Source organism: Salvia miltiorrhiza, chromosome 3 (genome assembly GCF_028751815.1).
Source record: "Salvia miltiorrhiza cultivar Shanhuang (shh) chromosome 3, IMPLAD_Smil_shh, whole genome shotgun sequence".
Taxonomy (NCBI): domain Eukaryota; kingdom Viridiplantae; phylum Streptophyta; class Magnoliopsida; order Lamiales; family Lamiaceae; genus Salvia; species Salvia miltiorrhiza.
The window spans coordinates 6506193-6520848 of NC_080389.1; the positions used below are offsets into that span (position 1 = coordinate 6506193).

Genomic DNA, 14656 nt, shown 5'->3' on the forward strand with positions numbered 1-14656 from the left:
TATGACATAAAAATGATGTGATTTTGTGTCATGCCATTTACGGAAATAAAATATAAATCATACGATGTCATCCGCGCGAACCACATCATGATTTTGGGGACTGAAAAATTGAATGCGGGATATTTTAGATATAAACTTAATAATTTGAAGTTTTTAAAAGTATTTTTTATAATTTGAAATATTTTCAGTAAAGTAGGTATAATTTAGGGTTTAATACTATATATTTAGACCAAATATATAAGTTGTGCGAAGTCAAAGAATAAAGAAGCAAACCCAAATATGAGGTGTGCTAGTGCTGGGCTTTACAAATGGCCCAAGGTTAAGAGTCCAAGTCTAAATTTATCAGCAGCTGGAAATCGCCGACACGCACTCGAGCGTATTTCTTCTCACAGTAACCAGTCTCCGGCCGCCGACGATGGCTGAAGCAACCGCCGACGACCAGTTAGTGCAGCAACAGCAGCCTCCGCCGAAACCGCGGCCGAAGCGCTTCGTAAAGAACCAAATCCCCGACTCAATCCTCAACGACGCGGCGCTCAACGCCGCTATCTCCCTCCTCCCGGCCAACTACAACTTCGAGATCCACAAAATCATCTGGCGCGTGCGCTCCTCGAACGCCACCCGCGTCGCTCTCCAGTTCCCGGAGGGCCTCCTCATGTACTCACTCGTCATCTCCGACATACTCGCCACCTTCGGCGCCGTCGCGCACTGCTTCATCCTAGGCGACGTCACCTACGGCGCCTGCTGCGTCGACGACCTTTCCGCGCGCGCGCTCGACGTGCACCTGCTCGTGCACTTCGGCCACAGCTGCCTCGTCCCCATCGATTGCACCACCGTTCCTGTGCTCTACATCTTCGTCGAGATCGCCATCAACACGCGGAAGCTCCTGCACGAGCTGAGTTACAATTTTAGCCCTAATCAGATCAGTAATTTCGTCATGGCTGGAACTATTCAATTTTCGAACGCGATCCGCGCGGTGAAGCCGGAGCTGGAGAATTTAGGGTTTAGGGTTTTGATTCCCCAATCTAAGCCCCTTTCTGCGGGGGAAGTCCTCGGGTGCACTGCGCCAAGCGTGAAATTACATGATTCTGCGGGGAAGGACAATGTGATTATCTTTGTGGCGGATGGAAGGTTCCATTTGGAGGCGTTTATGATTGCGAATCCGGATATTAAGGCGTTTAGGTATGATCCTTATTTGGGGAAGTTGTTCTTGGAGGAGTATGATCATGAGGGGATGAAGGGGAATAGGAGAAATGCGATAGAGAGGGCGAAAGGGGCGAAAACGTGGGGCATTGTGTTGGGGACCTTAGGCAGGCAAGGGAATCCTGTGGTGTTGAACAGGTTGGAAGGGAAAATGAGGGATAAAGGATTGGATTATATGGTGGTTTTGATATCCGAATTGTCGCCTAAGAAGATTGAGCTGTTTGGCGATGCAGTGGATGCTTGGGTTCAGATTGCGTGCCCCAGATTGTCTATTGATTGGGGCGATGCGTTTAAGAAGCCGCTGCTGACATCCTTCGAGGCTGAGATTGCACTCGGGGATTTGGCCGGGTGGTGGGAGAGGAAACCAGTATGTAATGATAGTTTGGAAGGGGCCATGAAGGAAGGTTGTTGTGGAAATGGCAACGGGCAAAAGGGTGTGGATTATCCGATGGATTATTATGCGCAGGATGGAGGGGAGTGGAATTCTTCTTATTCAAAGAAGCCTGCTCGTGGGAAAAAAGATCAGTGTTGCAATGGTAGTGGTGTGAGATGTTAAAGATTTGGATGAGAGTAAAAATAACATTACATGTCATAGTTATACCCAGTTTTTAGTTTAGGGTAAGCATCATTTAACATATTGAAAGTTTGGATTGAGTTTTGTTCCGGCCTATCCATTTGTTGTAAAATTTTGTTTTATGTTCCTCTATGTTTACTTCATGTGTTTTACATTGGAAGATTTTTGAAGTTTCTGGTGTATGTGAAATTTGATGTTGCCTATGGCTTTATATAGTTGTGCTTTGAAATGTGTTTACATTTCAGAGACAATTGCAACAGCCAAATTGTTTGATATATTCTGTATGTATGGTCAATTTAGATTGGGGTCTGAAAAGAGAGAACTTCAATGTGCTTTGTGAACAAGAAATGCATGTATTTCTTGAACTTGGGCCAAAATTATCACCTTATCTTATCCACCTGAGCAATGTTTTAGGTTCTTGTTTGTGTTTCTGAGTAATTACGCAGATGATGAACAAGAAGCAAATAAAGCATAAATAACTGGCTTGATTTGTGAAATTGTGGAGTATCATGAAGTGCCGACAATCTTACTAAGGATTTCTGAATTTTTCTGAAGAAATCTACATGAACTTAGTTTCGAGCTTACTTTTCAATTTTGTTATCACTTTAGGCTGGTCAGGTTGAGTTCAGGTTCCTGTATGCAGGTGGGATAAGAATTGCTTTATGCTGTTTAAACTTTTAGAAATTCCAATGGCTCGTTTTGATTAAATGCCTATGATCTATGTTATCATCCTCTCCACTAAGGAGCATGATTGGACAGAAAACCAACCTGGATATGCTCCAATTATGTTTCTACTTTTTACAGGGGTTCCTACACAGAGGATGAAACAATGCTCCAGTTCTGTACAAGGCTATTTTCATACTGTTCCGTAAGCAAGGGCGTCGCCACTATCATGGTCTCCTACTCCAGCTTCAACGGAGACAAGATGCAGCTAACACAAATCTCATCACTGGTTTTCTCAAGAAAACTCTATGCTTCAGAGTGACCAACCTCATCATCCTCTGTTTTAGTTTTTAATTTATATAACAAAGTGAAATTTCTTGACATTACCCCATATATAATATATATATCTGGGATTTGTCATCTCGGATTATAAGGACATAGACCTAATAACTGATCCGCCTCATGCCAACTACACATATTCGATTCTAGCAGGAATCGGGGTTGGCATTGAAACGGTTCGTTGCTATATACTATATAATTGCTGCCGTTGCATTTCCACGTCTAAGTCAGTCGACAAATAATGTTTGTTTTTGTTGCTGTAAATTCCAGGTCATGATCCCGGATAACTATACTGAGTTCATGAACGGACTAACTTCGTTAGTGAGAAGTAAGTCCATTCTGATGAGCCGGATTGATGATGCCGTGAAGAGAATACTCAAGAGTTAAGTTCACAATGGGCCTTCTTGAAAACCCACAAGCTGATTACAGCATGACTAACTATTTAGAGAGTCAGGTCAGTTATAAGTTAAATCCTATTTCTCCCCATTCTAACGACAAAAGAAGTTACAAGAGTGAGTTATGAAATGATGTAGAAAATTACTTCAACAGGCACATAGAACTGGCAAGAGAAGCAGTGAGGAAATCCCTAGTCCAGTTGTTTTGTAGGAGCAAGCATCTAGCTAGACATTGTAGCTTTAGTCAAGCTTCAAAATTGTAAATCTACTACTTTATTTCAAGAAAATTACACAAAAGATAAAACAATGCTCCACTTCTGCACAAGGTTACTTTCCTAATATTCTATTTTTTTAAGTTGCTAAACTGTTTTTCCCAGTTGTTTTGTAGAATCAAGCATCTAGACATAATAGCTTTAGTCAAACTTCAAAATTGTAAATGTACTACTTTATTTCAAGAAAAACATCTATGGAAAATTAGCCTGAACTTTTCCTTTTATTGGTGCCAGGTTATGAATCAGGCACCATAGAGGCCAAGAACAGAGAGATGATTCCAGAAAGTCTGTGCGCCTGCATACAACGCGCTAGCTCAAGACACAGGTATGTATGGTATGCATTAGTTGCCAAAGCTGTAGTTTTTTTTACTCTGTTGAACGATTCTCTGCGTCTCAGTTTTACTTTCTGCCTGCATTCTTGCAGATATTTTGTTAGAGGTTGGTGCTGTGCATATTAACAATAGATGAATTTGTAGGTAGTGATAATAGGAGCAGAAGCATGAGTTAGTGCTCCTAATGGAAATCCAATTCAAATATTATTTGAAAATTGAAGCGTTTGCCGCTTCCGGATTAGTTGCCCAGCTCTAATTTGCAGGTGATGATTCAACACAAATGTACCAATGAGTAACCATTTTTTGAATGCGAAGATGTGAATTGGAATCCACTTTGGATAAAACATGTGGCTTCCAAGAATTTGTGGTGGCAGCTACTGCTTCAATACCACAGGTCTCTCTCTGTCTCTCTCTCTCTCTCATGAATATACAATTGGCTCCACTTGAATTTCTGAGAAGCAGTAAAAGAAATTGTACGAATGTTGTGGCCTTTCGACGCTCGAACAAATAACAGAAGTGACAATCTAACTTATTTGTCCACTGTCCTTTTCACACACACCACTGAGTGTTTTCAACCAACTGTAACAATGAAATGTGTTTGCATCTGATCTATAATTTTTTTATTAATAATGAAGTTGTATCGAGTGAGGAGAGATAGGTAAAAGACCGTTCCTTGATTTCTCTATAGGTTATCATATTTAATTTTATTTTGTTAAATGAGAGGTTACACATTCAACATGATACTATATATTTGTGTCCGTGCCTAAGTATGCCTTTAATTTTTGGGTTAATTGCGTGTAATATCACGAACTTTGCTCAAAATTCATTTTCCCTATGAACTTTAAAAAATTCAAATTATATCAAATACTTAGATATCTGTTCAAATTGCCCATGATTTAATTCTTGATTATTCAAAACTGACCCCATTAATCTGGAATATTCAGAATTGACGTCACCCTTCACAAAATAAATTACACAATAACCTCACCTTTTGAACTTATATATAGAGATGTCAAATGGTACGGGTCGGGCCAGCCCGGCCCGAACCCACTGGGCTTTCAATTTTTTCGGGCCGAGTTGGGCCGGCCCGAAATTAGATCGGGCTACAAAATTCTAGGCCCAGCCCAGCCCCTCTCGGGCCATCGGGCGGTCGGGCTAAACCGGCCCATAATTTTTTTAATATTATTTTTTTACAAAAATAATAAAAAATAATTTAAATTAAAAAATTAACTCAAATTTAAATTAATAAACTTGGACTCTTATATCTTAATTTCGGCACAAACATCTCAAATTTGAGCTAGAATACACCATATGCTGCATTGCTGCTCTACACAAATGGAGCAATTAAAAATTCATAACAAATGATGTATTTAATTAGTGCATTATTAATCGACAAGATAGTTCTCACAAAAAAAATAAAAATCATAAATCATATCATTGTTAAATATAAATTAACATGAATTAAATTTTGTTTTTGTAATCCAGCTTGAGATAATTTAGTCTTTTAAAGTTTCCTTAATGTGTATATATATATAGATACAAATATATATATATATATATAACATAAATGGGCGGGCCAAAAAAGCCCGAAAACCCCGGGCTTAAAAGCCCGAAACTCGATAAGCCCGACGGGCCAAAAACCCCGGGCTTTTAGGCCCGATTTTTTTTGGGCTCTATTTTTTCAAGCCCAGCCCGCCTTCTAACCCGGGCGAGCCGGGCCGGCCCATCGGGCCGGGTCGATTTTGACATCTCTACTTATATATCAAAATACCCTAATGAATTTGTTATTTTATAATTATAAAACATACACATCACACTCTCTCACGCTCTCACCTAAATCGTATCAGAGTGGATTTTTATTGAAGAATTATATTGTATTTAATTTATTTAATAATGAATCCTACGTGGGAAGAGACTTCAAAGAAAAATTATAGATCCGGACAATTATCCAAAATGTAATGCATACAGGCACTGGCGGAGCCAGATGGGGGCAGTGGGATCACTAGACACCCTTGGAATTTTTCAAAATTTCTAGGGATATTTTTGTCATTTCACATATATTAATGAAAAGTGTAGTTTCTATTCTAATTTTTAACATGAAATAATATAACAATTTTTACATATGTATATTATGAGTTCTTTCTAGTACTATATTCTTAACTTTTTATTTTTCGAGGTTTACACAGAATTAGGTTCTATTTTTTTTTTTTGCCAATTATGAATTCTCTCTCAGAATATACTTATAAATGTTATTGTAATAATGAAGCTATTATAGAGAGGCTCTACAACATGAAAGATAAGAAAGAATATTCATGACATTATCACGAGTATTGAGTTTTATTAAAAACACATCCTAAAGTTAATATTGAAGTGATATAGAAGCATGTTGGACCTTATTTTATGATTTTATTATAGCTTTATAATTATATAAAGCTCATAAGAGTAATTTTGTCTGAATAATATCATGTTGGGGTTCTTTTATTATTTTGTACAAATATTGAACATATGTGGAGGTCTTTTTATAATTTTATGTGATTATAGGGTAGCTTTGTAATTATCATAAAAGTTGACATGGGGAGTTTGAACAGTTTTGAAACTATTTGATAATCTGTGGATTTTTAAAGTTCGTGGGGAAAATGAATTTTAAGCAAAGTTTAATTTTTCTCATAAAATGTCTTTAATTTACAAAATATTAATTAATTATTACGACATTCTCTTAGATACTAGCAGAGAGTGTGTGCATTGCAATTTGCACACAACTTATAAACTTCACATTAATAAATTGTTAGGGTTTAATAATTGTAATAAATTTGAAAAATTGAAAAAACTATTCTTTTGATGATTAATATAAAATTGAAGATGGTTTTTTAATTAATTACGCGATGGAAAATAAAATTATAGTATAAATTTTTAATGTACATCTAATTAGTTAATATGATGTTATAATATTTTTTGGTCTAATTTTTCTTCTTTTAGTAGAAAAGTGATGCGAAATCATAAATATAATTTTTAATGTAGTGATAGAAGATGGAATGAGATAGAATTTTTATGTAAATTTAATAATTTAGATATTTATGTATAGTTTCTTTAAATATAAATGAATATATTCTTTTAAATATGTAGTAGAGCAGAAGCTTAAATCAGATAAAATTTTAATGTATATCTAATGAATTAATATATATATATATATATATATATATATATATATTATTGAATCTAGATATTTATTTATAAGCCTTATCAAATAGCTATAGATATATATCAAATAGATTTAGTGTAATATGTAATGAATTAATATATTCTTATATTTCATTTACAAAATTACCCTCAAAATAAAATAGTTCTCCCTCTGTACAGCGAAGGTGAGACGTTTCTTTTGGGCACAGGATTTAAGGAGTTAGTGTTTAGTGAAAAAGTGAAATGAAAAAGTGAATGAAAAAGTAAAATGAAAGAGAAAATGAATGAAAAAGTATGTAATAAGAATATAATAGTCAATCTATATTTTGTGCTTAAGACACCTTTTATATTAGTATAGATAAGATGCATATCATATCATTAAATTAAACATATATTACAATAAAATCAAGTTAGTACAAATTAGACGACAATGAAATCAACAACTAAAAATTATTTCTTCCGTCCCACAAATCTTGATGCATATTTCTTTTTAGGCCGTCACACGAATCTTGATGCATTTCTAAATATAGTAACAATTAGCTAAAATAAAGGTTCTTAATTACGTATTTTATCATTTTATTACTTGCACACTTTTCTACTTTATCACTGTTCTACTTTATTACTTACACATTTCTACTTCATCATTTTTCTACTTTATTATCTACACACTTCTACTTTATCATTTTTCTACTTTATTACCTAAACACTAATTTACAATTCCTTAAGATTCGTGGGACGGAGGGAGTACTAAACTTTTTTTTTTTTTTTTGTCAGAAAAGAACACATATATTGAAAACAGCTGGTGCCAGAGATACCAGCTGGTATCAGAGTACTAAACTAGTAGTATAAATTAGAACAAACATATGGTGAGAATTAAATCAATGAACTGTTGAAAAAAAAACAGGAGCAAACCTTATTGGTAATTATTACGGTGTATTGGTTAGTGGTTACCATCCCATTATTTATTTTTCAAGCTATGAAAAATTAAGCAAGTGTTTATTTTTGTAGGAGAAAAAAGTGGGTAATAATCTCATGACCTAGTAACTTTATAAAAGTGTGTTAAAAAAAATATGTATATTTGATGGTGGGAAGTTGTCATTCTTGAAAAATTGAGATTTGAGTTGGATCCACATCAAACAAAATTAGGTAGGCAATGGTACGTACGATTCAAAAGTAAATGGGGCATCCTAATTTGCATACCTCATTATCATCATCAATCATAAATATCAAAAACATCAACTTTTTATTTTTTTTGTTCATGTCGCGTATGTGCTACAAAATGGATTATGACATACGCATAAGAAACCGGCCGGGCACCACCATTTTCTTCTTCTTTCAAAAACGAAGGTATTTTTATAGATATATATTTCTTGATTTATTATTTATACTGTATTTGGATTTTGAATTTATTTCATATGTTTTTGGCAAAAATATATATTGTGGCATTTTGTATTTCATCTCTGCATAGTGTTGTAAACAACTCAAATAATTTCGTTCAATTCGATATTCATATTTGAAATTTTATAATTTGAATTCAAATATTATTTTTAATTCAATTAATATTTAAATATAAATATAAAATTATAATATTCATGTGTGCGCGCGTGTATATATATATATATATATATACCCTATATAGAGAAAGGTTAAACATAGAATGTTAAATATTTAGAGAATAGAGAATTCGTGAAACAAAAACGAACGGATCTACAATTTTTACGAACAAATCAATGTACCGCATGAACAGCAATTTGCCCCGGGTTCGAATCCTGCTGGTGGCGAGTTTTTCTATTTTTTTACTAAATACGTCTGTTCGTTTGTTATGTTGATCTGTTCGTAACATGTATAGACTTGTTCAAAATGAAATATATAATAATTCTCTGTTTAACTTAACCCTATATATATATATATATAATATTTACACACTAGTGTTACCTTCCTTGTGCATTGCACGGGTAACATTGTTTTTCGTATAAAATAATTATGACATCAAATAGGTAAATGTATGTTAAATGTGTCGTTGAGTGTTAAATGCCTTGATGATTTATTATTGAATGTTTATTATGTAATGTATTGATTATTGCTTCATATTATTTTACATCAATATTTAAATTATTTGAAATTATTCAAATATTCAATTCGATAGTTCGAATAATAATCAGATACGAAGACGAATATTTAAATAACAATAAAATATGAATACAGATATTCGAATAATTTAACTATTACAAATCAAATACATTGCCATTTACTTGGATTACACCTCTAGTTTTGAATAAATATAGAAAAATTATATGTCAGCAGCTTACACAAATAACGTCTAGTCGAACGCCTGTTTATCCATGTGCAAAATAGAGGATGTATTTGTTAGGGGTGGCACGGTACGGTATACCTTATTAAATCGACCATACCTTATACCTTACCTTTACCTCCGGTATGGAGAAAATTCATACCTTTACCTTATCTTTACATACGATATACCTTAGTTCGGTATACCTTAAGTACGGTATGAAGAATAGACAAAACCTTTACCGTACCTTTATTTCGGTATACCTTACCGAATTTCGATATACCGTACTTTCACGGTATACCGCACTTTAACGGTATACCAAAATAATCGGTATTACCGAAATCGAAAAAATTTAATTCGGTAAAAAATTGATAACTAACTTATTTATTTAAAACATGTTTAGATAATGAATACTCCCTCCGTCCACGAAATGAGTACCCATTTGTGGACGGCACGGGTTTTAAGAAATGTATGGAGTGTAGTGTGAATAGTTTAAAGGTCCCACTTTTTGAGTGTATTAATTAAAGAGATGTGTGGGGTACACTTGCCAAAAAGGGAAATGGGTACTCATTTCGTGGACGGACGAAAAAGGAAATATGGGTACTCATTTCGTGGACGGAGGGAGTAATATTTAACAAATATAATAATGACATAATAGTTATATCAAATTGTATAACTCATGGAAGTATATAATTTTAATATATTTATAGTCTCATACTTATATATTCATAAATTATATTTATGTTATAAGTTGGGTATAATTTAGTTTAGAAAAATAATCATAATTATATATACTATACAATATAACTATGTAACTCACGTCACATGATTATGATAATAAAACTATGTTATTATATATATATATATATATATATTAATATAAACAACACTATCATATAATTATAAAATACTTATATTATTTGATTATATCTATAATCTCGTACTTACATGTTCATATATTATATAATAAGTTGTATTAATGTTGTAAGTTAGATGTAATTTGTTTTAAAAAATTATTCATATACTACACAAAATAACAAAATTAACATTGTCTACATCTCAAGTCTCATCAATTAAACTTCAACAAAAGCAAATTCAAATATTATATTATAATTGTGTTACAATATCAATATAAATAATTCAATTATATTAAATCATAAACTATATGTAACTTATAACATCTATATAATTTACTATATATTACATGAATGCATACAAGTATGAGAATATAAATATCATCAAATGATATAAAAGTGAATAGAATATAATATAGTATGTAAGTTATATAATTTAATATAGTATAAATTATTTATATTGATATCATAACACAGTATATTGATATAACTTACATACTATATTATATTTTATTCACTTTTATAACATTTGATGATATTTATATTCGCATACTTGTATGCATTCATGTAATATATAGTAAATTATATAGATGTTATAAGTTACATATAATTTATATGTTAGACGTAATATTATTTATAATATAATACTAATATTATAACTATGCTATTATATATGTAACTATTATAAGTTAGATGTATAATCTATTGTAAAATAATAATTTTAGTTATATATTATAACTATACTATAATATCAAAATAAACAATTTTATTTTATTGTATCACTTATACTATATACTGTATTTTATTTGTTTTTGTATCATTTGATGATATTTATAAATTCATGTACAATTGTATATATTCACATAATATAGATTATATACATCATTTTATAAAATTTATAAATACTTTTAAAAATATAAATATAAAAATATATATTATATATTTTAAAACTATAGATTTTGATACGATATATACCGCGATTTTCGGTATACCAATATATACGGACAACTGCGGTATATCAGAATAAGGTATTGTACCTTATTACCGGTATATACTGAATATTAAGGTATACCGGAATAAGGTATGATACTGCATCACCGGTATATACAGTAATATTCGGTATACCAGTAATACGGTATCATACCGTGTTCCGGTATATACATTTAATACGGTATTTATTGATTTTTTCGGTATATACCGCGGTATCGGTATACACCGGTATACCCTGGTATCTGGAAAATCCATACCTTTACCTTACCGTAAATATTCGGTACGGTATCATACCTTACCAAAAAAATCGGTATACCTTAAATTCGGTATTTTACGGTACGGTATGACCGGTATACCGAGTTTTCGGTATATTTTTCCAGCCCTAGTATTTGTCAATGATTAAACGAGATGCCATGCGCCATTTATAATTTTTTTTTATTAAACTGCGATTTTATTAAAAAAAGAAAAAAAAATCCAAAAAACCCTTGAAAGCACAAGAAAAGTAGACTAAAGGTCGAGCCTCATTAAAACCTTTTTACGGAAAACTCAGAGGGAAAAACCGTAAAAATGAAAAAGAGTACCCGTCTACAAGACGAAAAAGCAAGAAGGAAAGAGCGGAAGAGTACCCGTCTCATTATAATTTTTTTTTATAAATTAATAATATTAAATAAAGAAATTTAAAGACTGCGCTACATGAACATGGGACTCGAACCCAAGACCTTTGACCTTAAGTATTTATAATGTTTTGAGAATTACAAGAAGTATCTATTATATAATCAAATAAGCAATTTGCACGCATGTGAGACCTTTACACCACACAAAGATGGATAAATTATCCGCATACAATAGGATCATTACTCACATAAAAGTATAAAAACTATCCGCCCGTAGCGACTATATACTTGAGTATATACTTGAGTAATTAAGACGTATATGGAGTTTAATTTGAAATTTGGATTCAACTTTTAAGTATATAACGAATTTTATTGATAATATATTTTAATATTAATTAAGTAGTCAAAATTTTATTCAAAACATTCGAGCCCATTATACGTTGTACTATACTTCTTGCTCAAAGCACTAATTAAGTAAATACTCTCTCCATCCCACGAAGCATGACACAATTTCCTTTTTAGTCTGTCTATGAAGCATGACACGTTTCTAAAAATAACAAAAAATTTAGCCTTTATTCACATTTTCACTTTTTCACCTACCACACTTAACACACAAAATACCAATTTCTTAATTTCCGTGCCGAAAAGAAGTGTGTCATGCTTCATGGGACGGAGGGAGTATGTAAGTGGAGAGATCTAGACTTTCGAGGATGAAGGATTTTAATTAGCTTTAATTAATCCACCGTCAGAAACAGAAAGTAGCTCAAACTTTTAAAGTAAAAGAGGGATAAAACATATCATAATCTTTAAATTAAAATATAAAAACATGTCCGTGCAACTTACTATGGTGAAACATTCGTATTAAGTGCTTGTTTGGTTCAAGTAGAGGAATGGAAAGGGAATGGAATCAAATAAAGGAGTGAAATGGTAACAATAACCGTTACTTTATTGAGTGTTTGGTTTAACAATGAAAATGAATCATTAGTAGGGGATTCTCTTTCTTTTGTTTCCCCCCTATTTTGAGGGTTAACAAATTGGGTGATTGGGTTACCCTCAAGTAAGGGTAATGATTATCTAATTACCCAAACCAAACAACAAGTAATGGATTCAATTACTTAATTCCCTTTCCAACCTCTAAAAACACTCAACCAAACGTGGGCTAAGTGGTGAAAATTGTATGAGATTAGTGAACAAATAAAGTAATCTTACTTGAAATAATTGTAATGTTGGCAATTTGGGGGTTGATGCAATTTTTTTTTAGGTAAGTAAAATTTATTCAAACACGCATGAGAGGTGCAACCCAAAGAGATGCACAGGACAACAACAGAAGTAAAATAACACAACAAACTACATCTCGAAGCAAAGAGATGGATTACAAATTCAATCTGTCAAGTTAAAGAAGATAAAATGAGGGGAGAGATTTGAGATCTAGAACCAAAATCGAACTCTGATCATTTTGATTAAGTCATTGCAGTAGTTCGCCTTTTTCTTGAACACCATCTCATTTCAATTGTTTCAAATATTTCAGACAACACAAATTCATAAAGCTTTCCACTGCTCAGTGAAGTCTAATTAAAGTATAACACCATTGTCTTCGTGGATGACTTATAGAGCACTTAGTAACAAATCTTGCATCTCATTGATTAGTTTAGACTATGATTTTTGAATTTTGACTAAATATTTTTAGATAATGATCATATTGCGAAAAATGATAGGGGAACGTTCTACTATGCAAAGGCATTTTCATGTAGATAATGATGGGGCCGGCCTCCGTTGCAATAGCAAATGGACTCGCAGCGCCTTTATAAGTTTACACAAAAACTCTCATTTGCACGAATAAAATGATTTACTACATTAAATAAGATAAAATAGTCTAAACATATTTTGTAATTTATTAAAGAATAAGTTTCTTCACGTATAGGTAATTATGCATGAATGTGCATAAACAGTGGATAATTAATCTTCTTTATACCAGAAACAGCAAGCAATGATATTTTAGATCCGAGAAAAAAGAGAAAAAGATGAGCGATAACATGAGGCATTTCAAATTTAAAAGAGAGCGTCGAGCAACGAAAAACAGCTTGATATCGTAGACGGTAAATTGAGGAGTTATAGACATGAGAGGTGGTATTAATAGAAGGAATTGCATATAATTAAAGGAATATTTATTTAGTTTTTTTTTAAAATTATTTTTGTTTAGTTTTATCTCTATTTTATTAGAGGATTTTTTGTCAATTCATTTAAAATATTGTGAATATATTTTATATAATTTTTTAGATGAGTAAGTTCTATCTTTACGTTTTGAAAATAGGCATCATCTATAATTAACTTTAGCATTTATATATTTTAAATATGAAAAAAAATACAGAATACATTCTAAATATAATAATAAAAAAATTAATCAATAATTCTTTGTCAAAACTTGACGAATTACGTACTATTTCTCTATGTAAACTGCTGTCAAAAAAAAAAAACTATATGTAAAGTGGAAGAACTTGATAATTATCATTATATGTAAAGTGGAAGAACTTGATAATTATCATTATATGTAAAGTGGAAGAACTTGATAATTATCATTATGTGCTGTAATAGCATTTATTACAGCCATCCTAATTGACCCTGAAAAAAGAAAGTTTAAGATCATTCTAAAAATTAATTACTACAACACATGATTCTCTCTCTCTCTCTCTCTCTCTCATTTGCTTCTTAATTAGCTCAATCTAGTTAAAATAGTAGGGTCCTCAATATATATCCACTTTAAACACTTCTGTAACACACTAATGCAAAACCAAATTAGTGACGATTTCACTAAGCACTACACTTACGCACATGTGAAGAAAGGTATTAATTTCTCATTAAATCAGCCCAGTCTGACTCCTACTTATAATAAGCTAACTAAATCTCGTCGTAATAGAATATTAATAGATGCATCAAAACACAATTCCTTTTTGGTTTC

At 32.2% G+C, this 14656-nt stretch overlaps 1 protein-coding gene across 5 annotated transcripts; it reads left to right on the top strand.

The window, feature by feature from the left end:
- Positions 1-170: 170 nt before the first annotated feature.
- On the top strand, positions 171-4016 carry LOC131017240 (uncharacterized). Of its 5 annotated transcripts, XM_057945983.1 has the most exons (6): positions 171-1818; positions 2579-2952; positions 3047-3230; positions 3326-3497; positions 3678-3768; positions 3920-4016. In XM_057945983.1, exon 1 carries the CDS (start codon positions 416-418, stop codon positions 1754-1756), a length of 1341 nt encoding a protein of 446 aa, XP_057801966.1. In that variant the 5' UTR covers positions 171-415; the 3' UTR covers positions 1757-1818; positions 2579-2952; positions 3047-3230; positions 3326-3497; positions 3678-3768; positions 3920-4016. The 5 variants fall into 5 exon arrangements, with proteins under 5 accessions (XP_057801966.1, XP_057801965.1, XP_057801964.1 ...); XM_057945982.1 differs by lacking the exon at positions 3326-3497; XM_057945981.1 differs by lacking the exon at positions 3920-4016 and having other exon boundaries at positions 3678-3878.
- The last annotated feature ends 10640 nt before the right edge of the window (positions 4017-14656 follow it).

Excerpts from the sequence above, each read along its gene's own strand:
- LOC131017240 (XM_057945983.1), top strand. The coding sequence starts at position 416 with ATGGCTGAAGCAACCGCCGACGACCAGTTAGTGCAGCAACAGCAGCCT.